The sequence below is a fragment of the Macadamia integrifolia genome, chromosome 7, assembly GCF_013358625.1.
Source record: "Macadamia integrifolia cultivar HAES 741 chromosome 7, SCU_Mint_v3, whole genome shotgun sequence".
NCBI lineage: Eukaryota > Viridiplantae > Streptophyta > Magnoliopsida > Proteales > Proteaceae > Macadamia > Macadamia integrifolia.
In genome coordinates, this window is record NC_056563.1 from 9,874,982 (window position 1) to 9,883,159 (window position 8,178).

Consider the following 8,178-nt stretch of genomic DNA (forward strand, 5'->3'; position numbering starts at 1 on the left):
AAAAAAAAAAAAGGTTTGTAAATGACTGGAGCATGATTTAAAAGTCGGTTGGGTCAGGGTTACCCAGATCAAATTGGTATTGGAGCATGGTTCAAAAAACGGTTTGGATCGATCAGGGTTACCCCAGAACAAATTGGTATCGACCAAGACTGACCCTGATAATGATCCACTGATAAAATATAAGGTTAAAACGTAAGGATGTGAATTTGAGAACGAAACTGTATACCAAAATCAAACCTATCAGTTTACACCAAAACCACAAAACCATTTATTAACTGGTTTGATTCTGGTTCAAATTTAAGACAGATTAGTTAAATAAATTGGATCGATTTTAACCATTTAACCCATTAGTTTCAAACTGAATTGACACCCTGAAAATAGAACTATTTAAACCATCAAAACCGATCCAATTAACCCATATAACGATTAAATATTTAATTGTTTTAACAAAACATAATGATTTAATATAGGGAACAATTAAGAACCATAGAGGTTGTCCAGCAGTATTTTCAATAATTTACTCATATTATGTAATTATGTAGTTAAATCATTGTCTGTTCAATGTCTCATTTAATTTGATACAAGATTGAAACGTTTATCAACAAAAGCAAATCTTAGTAAGTATGCGAATAAACTGACAAACCGATTACTAACCGCTTAAAAATCGTGTAGAATAAATTACGATTAAAATCATTTAAAACTGTAAAACCGACACCGTTGAAAAACCATGGAACCAAAACCATTTACTAAGGACCCATTAGATAACGTTTCAAGAAACGCATTTCTGCCGTACCTGGACAAACGACATAAACGAAATAAAAAACGTTTGATAAAACTATTTCGTTTCACTTGTTTTTAAAAATAGAAATTAAAATTTCTACCTATTTATGATTTAAGAAACGATCCAGGTGAAACAAGTTCTGTTTCTGGAAACGACTCGTGGTCATTCTTTCACTGGTTACTATCAACTTTCAGAAACATGACTTATCAAACACCTTCAATTCCGTTTCTGTTTCTAGAAACGGAAATTTATGTTTATGCCGTTTCTTAAAACAGAAACGACAAAAACATAATCAACGGGCCCTAAATGATTGCGATTTCAGAAAATACAACAATTTAGTAAATGATGCGATTTTGATTTCAGCCAAATAAATATAAATCCAACCCAACCACACTATATACACCGAAACCGAACTAATTAACACCCTTAATAAAACAGTCCAAAACACTAATCCAGTCTGTCATCAATCCAATGCTTTTGCATATGGTGATGAGGCCTTGTACTTGAGAGCCAATGTTTATACGCGCACCACAACAATGAAGTATGAATATCATAAGCAGCAACCCCACCAATAACCTCTCTAGGAAGAAATTCCCATCGATGAAATTACGCCATGAGGTCGAGAATCTTTTTCTTTTATGGATTTTTTACCATGAATTGTTTGATAAAATGCCGAAGAGGTATTTCATTCATCCAACAGGATTACGAATCCATCTATTATTATTAAGCATTCTAAATCAAAAAAACATTTTATTAAACATGAATAAAAACAATGTTCTCATTCTTGACTAAGAATGCATTCTACACTCTAACAATGGGAAAAATGAATTCCCAAACTGGCCCAGACTTGTGTACTGATAAAGTTCCTGGAATTCAGGAATTCAAATAACAAGAAGTTGTAATGAGGGAGGCAGTATCTAGCCAGAATGCCAGATTGGACCATTTTGTCTCATATTTGGTTAGGTTTCCTTTAACGAAAACACCCTTAATATAGAATGCATGCTATATTTTGCATGTGTCTTGAACCTTATTGGGAAAGAACAAACAAGTGATGTAGAATAACTCACTAAACTCTAGCATCTATTGTAACTTAAACCAAACTTAGTTTTGGCTCGAAGGGACCAATCTTCCACTATAGGCAATGAAGTTTGAATAGAATCAGCAACATTCTCTACTTTTTCTTACTTTTATGCTTCCGCAGGATTAGGAATTTCTGCATTTTTAAAGCTCCACATTGCAACCCTTTTCAAGACAATAGTTTGTTGAAGATGAGCGGGTTTTAATGCATATGACTTCCCATCACGACTAAAGACAATCTTTTCATCCACCCATGATTGAACTATGATAGACATGTTTGTAAGAAACAAGTATTTGACATCAAGCACTATCAAAACAAGAAGAAACTGAAAACTCAATGAGAACATCACCATCAGATTCAATGATGATCATCTATCTTGAACAATATATTCACAACAGGTGGTGAAGCGGAACTCTCGCTTTGTTCTTCATCTATGAACAAAGAAGTCAAAAATTGGGCAAACAACTCTAATTTTGAACATAAAAATATCACAACATGAAGAAAAGAGGGGAGAGAAGGGAGATTAGTGGACAGAGAAAAAGAGAATCACAATTTTTGTGTATTTCCGGGGGGGGGGGGGGGGTGAAGAGATATAGAGCAAACAACTTCAATTCCTAACAGAAATTACGTTTCATTCAATCAAATTGTGGGTGAGCCCTAGTTTCTTATAAAAGAGAATTCTAATTTATCCTAAGCTCTCCAATCTCTGGCTGCTTTAGGAGAGTTCCTACTTGGCTTAAACAAGTAATAAACAAAATAACTTAACTGATTAAGAGATTTCCTTCCCTATGCAGGCTGTGTTAGGAAGTATCTTATTCTAACCAAAAAACCTAAAAAACTTAAACTGACTTTTACCAAATAGGGACTTAAAGCCGAAATGCCCATGTGAATCAGATATGATAGAGTCACTACATAAACATACAGCTAGAAGGTACAAACAAAATGTATGGATGGACATGAACAATACATAACTTGGTTTAGAAGCTACTTACGACTGCTACCATTACAAAATATAAATGACAACTTAGATATTTCAGTTCCGGGAAGGATGCACAAACCTATTAACAAGTATTTAGGAGACGAACATCAAAATAAGAACAGCATCAGGAGGACCTGCAACTTAGCCATAGCATCGGATTGGGTCATTGCAACCTTTCCCAGAAGACTGCTTGAACCCAAATCGGCCACCTTTTTCAAGATACTGTTGGTGGTATTCCTCTGCTCTGTAGAACTTTTTCGCCGGAAGAATCTCAGTAACAATCTTCCTGTTCAAGAGCTTCTGCTGCTTGTCAATAGACTCCAATGCTGCTTTCTCCTGCTCAGGCGTGTAGTAGTAAATTCCTGATCTGTATTGTGTCCCCACATCATTCCCCTGCACATCAAACAATATCCAGAAGTTTGAATGACGAACCAGTTCAAATAAGACCACATAATCATCTTGAACTAAGAGATGGGCACCCATAAATCACAGAACCTTCTATATATTGGACAAAACTCCCAATCAGGAACTACAATTACACTCAGGGCAGGCCAGATGCATAGTGAATTTAAATATGTATAATGTGTGTGCATATGCATCAGCATTACACCATGTAAAACTCAGTACAAAAGCATAGTTCAAATGAAGAATAAAAATGGGGAACAATGTAAAAAGTTGACCCGAAAATGTAACAATACTTTACTTTGGGTTCACACATGATAAAATAGATGGAACATGATTCCGATATCAAGGAAGAGAACAAAACGTCCAGGGCACCCATGCAAGATGTGACACAGAATTTTGGATAATCCAAGGTGAGGATCAATAGGAAGGGCAGTTGAGATATAACCACTGAAATTTGGTGCTCTTCAACCTGGTGTGGTTCGTTGGGCCTACTAAAGTTCTGATACAGTTCCTTGCAGCAGTTGGCTACCCAAGACCAACAGACCCTGAACTTCACTTTTCTGCCCCTATTTCGTCCTTTGTTAATGTTTAGCTTCTGATCCCACTACAGAGACCATACAAAGCCAAAGGCCAGCACAGCCCAAGACAAACAATAAGCATGAGCTTCGAATAGACCTAGGCACAATTTCAACCAAACTTATTAAGCCCAAACCTAGACACTGCCATCAGGCATCAGAGAGATGGGGATCAGAAATGGCACAAAACATCACGAACTTATCATGCATATATGACAAGGGTCAAAAGGACCGACAGTCCCACCAAGGCTGGCAGAACAGGCAGCCATATCTGCCAGGACGCATCCAAATCAGTGGATTGATACTGATAGGCCGCATTCCTTTGATTAAAATCATAAGCTTCATCCAAACAGATGGATATGTACAAAATAAGGCATTAAAAATATTGAAAAATATATGTTTTCAAGAAGTTTTATGTAGGGCTGCACATTGGACCAGATCAGACCAGGTGAGCCCTGAATTTGCCTGACATTGGCCCAGCAGGGGCAAAAAATTACACTAGATATTGTATAGTAAGTAACTCAATATTAAATAATACGTACTATATCATATGGTAATATATAATTTGCTCTAAAATGTGATATGGCAAAGGTTATATAACGTTTTTAAACGTCAAAAACACAATTATATTGTAAATCACTGAATATTGTATAGCAATGACTATATCGTGAAGGGTAAGGCCAAAGTTAGTGGCCCAGCCCAAGCGTAGCCCAGACCTAACATTGGTCCTACGTCACTCCTACCCTACTCAAGCCTGGGCAGGGATGAACTTGTACCTGCCCAGTCTCGCTCATGTGTAGACCTAGTTGGAATGATAAAGTAGGCATATTTGGATAAGATTATCTAATCACCCTAATAGCTACCATACAGCAGCTTAGTTAGATTCCAAATTTTGTGGACACAACGTCCAAATCACCCTCAATCCATGAGGTAAGTTTCAGCTAGAAGCATTTTACCACTTGGCAAAACTCAATAGTTTAATCTTGGTCAAGATTTCGACACCTACGGACATGATGGGCCATATGATTAAGTGCAACTTTGAAATTTGACAGTTGTTAATCCATGTGATTTACCATCTATTCCACTTACTCAAAATCACCATGTCAATGCACATCAGCCATATTTCAATTTGAGAGTACAAAAACAATAATAAATAAAAAATAAAATCCACATGGTGTACAATATGGTTGAGATAGGCCATGAAAATTGAAATGCATACCATCCAAAGGTTCTCCATTTATCCAACATGCGAACCTAGTAGAAAATATCTCTATATGGCTGGTTCAAACATAGGTGACCGTTCCGAAAAGTTTGTACTTCGTACAAACAGGTCATGTGGGAAATTTTTTCCAATAATTGTATATCAGTACATTATACTCGAACTCACTAAGGCTTATCCAAGTTAATTGGGATATAACTAATATATGGAACAACAAGCATACCATACATATAAGTATGTGTAAGAATACCTACAATGCGTAGTATGCATAGAATAAACAAATCTACACAAAAAATTTATGACAGGTCTCCACATACAAGTTGGACCAGGCCTAGTCCTAGCTAAGCTCTCAAAACCCAGATCAAAATAATGTGTGGCATCCATGATAAACAGCCCATATCAACCCAGCTATCCACTACTCCAATCCCATTTTCAGATTGATGAAACTTGAAGCCAAGGCAGCCCCATTTTCAAACTGGCCCTGCCTAACGTTCAGCCTTATATGGTCCATATCAAACCCAGCTATTCACTACTCCAATCCCAGACTCTACCTCAATACTACAGGGTTGGTTTCCTAATATCAGCAATTACCACATTGCCCACATCCACGATTTTGGTCTTTAAACAAGGAATGATATATGCGTTACCTTAGCTATTGTACATTCTATAAGATGTAACAACAACAACAACTCAGCCCTATCCCAACTTAATAGGGTCAGCTACATGGATCTGAACCAAGACAGCACTATAAGATGTAACATCATAGAGTTATAAACAGGAGAATGCTGTCATGTCAGTCCATTTAGGAAGGCCTTCCTATATAGCATTTAACATCGGCCACATGGCAGGATGAGTGGCAGCCAAATTTTCTGGACACATAGGCCCCAAGGTCACCTGGTCACGCAACCTTTAGGCCAAATAGAGCATGTAGCAGAATAAATTCTCAAATATACTCCACAAAAATGGGACTTAGATGAAATGATTGAAGACAAATGGAAGGTGAAAAAGAAAGGGAAATGCCAATACAAGGGGGCATATGATTGTATTTGGCTTTGGAATTTGATATGTAGCTAACCTGGACCATACTTATCTATACAATGGTCAGAATTATCATGTCACTGTTCCATTATCTCATTTAGGTTGGCCAGATAAGAGAAAGCCTTCTTAAGTGGGCCGTGCAGAGAAACTTATGCATTTGAAAATATAGACACTTTTAAAATAGGAGAATTTCTCATACGCCCCTATACTTATCCAATACTCCCCTATTGATTAAAAAAAAAACTTCAACCTCTCCCAATCGGGGGGAGAGAGAGAGAGAGAGAGAGAGAGAGAGAGACTGGCAAGGGGGTTCTGTGGGAGATCGTGTAGGGAGGACTGGAGGGGGGCCATAGGAAGGGTAACAGGACAATTTAAGGATTTTTAAGTTCCAGGGGAGAAAGAGAGGTGGAAGGTTTTTTTTTTTTTTTTTTGGGGGGGGGGGAGGGTGTTGGGAAGGTGGTTAGAAAAAGTTATGATTAGGGGAGTTTAAATAATTATAGGGCAAGTATAGAGGTGTATTAGAAATTTTCCCTTTTAAGCTTGATGGGATAACCAACCTATGGTACTTCCAACACCATGCATGTGTCCACTTTCTTAGTTTATTCACCACATAAATTAGAAGTAGCAATCACACCCTTTATGTCAACTGATCAGTATGTCCCTGCGAGCTTAAATAAGCTGAGGTGAAAAAGCTGGAACGTTAAAGTGGTTGTTTACTTGGGCCAATGAAGAAGATAACTTCAAAGACAACTCTCAGAATTACTCGCTGCATCCATCGTACATAATTCACAAAGGGAAGCCTTCGGTATATTTGGATTTTAGCCATACAACTTAAAGACCAACCACACGCCCCCCCCCCCCCCCCCCAGCCCCAAAAAAATTAAATTCCTCACTGCTCAATTTATCGAATTGACACCACTACTTACTTTAATCAGCAATTCTAAGGTTAATAACGAAAGGAAACTCAGATTATGGAAACTACAAGAAGCTCCTGGCGATGAAACAAAACAGTTTAAACAACCCAAACATAGCCAGCTCTTCATTAAAACACAGAATTAAACTTCTTCAACTAAGGGCGTTTGATAATACATGAAAGTGCAACGAACAATTAATGCTAAAGCCCGGTCAAATACTACGGAAGGAATCAATTCCATGCAAAAAGTGAAATAAAACTCCCCTATTGATCAGCAAAAAGCTAACAAAGTGCATCCGAATAACGTAAATTCGACCGATATACCTGACGATTGAGCGTGGTTGGATCATGGCGATCCCAGAACACATCAAGCAGACTCTCATAACCGCACTCCTTTGGATCATACTGAACCCTAACAATCTCAGAATGCTTCGTCGTACCCGTACATATATCATTGTACGTCGGATTATGCAGATGTCCTTGACTGTAACCAACTTCCGTCTTCGTAACTCCAGGAACTCTCTGGAAAGCTAATTCAACACCCCAAAAGCATCCAGCACCGAATTGCGCGAACTGCTGACCAGACACAGGGATATCGTCATCAGGACCTTGAGCTATCGATGAAGAAGATGAATCCATGGCAACTTCTGAAGCTCGATTTCCAAACCCTAATCCGAGCTTCCCCAACCAACTCATGGGCGTTGTAAACATGCGAGGTTGTCTAGAATTTGAGGGAAATGTTGTGAAGTGCTGGATTGGGATTTCGTGAGGAACGAAGAGGGAGGAAGTGAGAGGAGAGAAGCGAGAGGAAGATGAAAGGAGTAACAGACAAGGAAGGGTAGAAGAAGAAGTAGATAACCTTGTAAGCATTCTTATTTGTGCGATAAGAAAATTGGGATTTTTAAAGTGTCAATGCGGAGGAAGATATTGGAAAGTTCCTTTCAATTTATGCTACAGAGGGTCACCTGTGATGCACGTGCGATTTGATTTTTTATGAAAAATGAAAAGAACAAATCTGATTCCAATTGGTCGGCTATGCTTGTGACTTTGGAGTACTGTTCCGCTGCATATACGTGCGGTTTCGCTAGATCCAGCGGTGGACACATGTTCCACCCGCCACTTTTTAGGGCATTGGAGGAATATTCTTCGAAACCAAAAAGAAGATGTGTGTGCCGCTTAAAATACGTGTA

General features: G+C 38.2%; 1 protein-coding gene across 1 annotated transcript; it reads right to left on the reverse strand.

Moving 5' to 3' along the window:
- Positions 1-2,708: 2,708 nt before the first annotated feature.
- On the reverse strand, positions 2,709-7,911 carry LOC122083102 (peptide methionine sulfoxide reductase A1-like). The gene is made up of 2 exons (XM_042650793.1): positions 7,313-7,911; positions 2,709-3,231 (listed from the first exon to the last, which is right to left on the reverse strand). Exons 1-2 carry the CDS (start codon positions 7,856-7,858, stop codon positions 2,980-2,982), a joined length of 798 nt encoding a protein of 265 aa, XP_042506727.1. The 5' UTR covers positions 7,859-7,911; the 3' UTR covers positions 2,709-2,979.
- Between the last annotated feature and the right edge of the window lie 267 nt (positions 7,912-8,178).

Excerpts from the sequence above, each read along its gene's own strand:
- LOC122083102 (XM_042650793.1), bottom strand. The coding sequence starts at position 7,858 with ATGCTTACAAGGTTATCTACTTCTTCTTCTACCCTTCCTTGTCTGTTA. Across the intron at positions 3,232-7,312 it reads CAACCACGCTCAATCGTCAG|GGGAATGATGTGGGGACACA; the intron begins GTATATCGGTCG and ends TTTGATGTGCAG.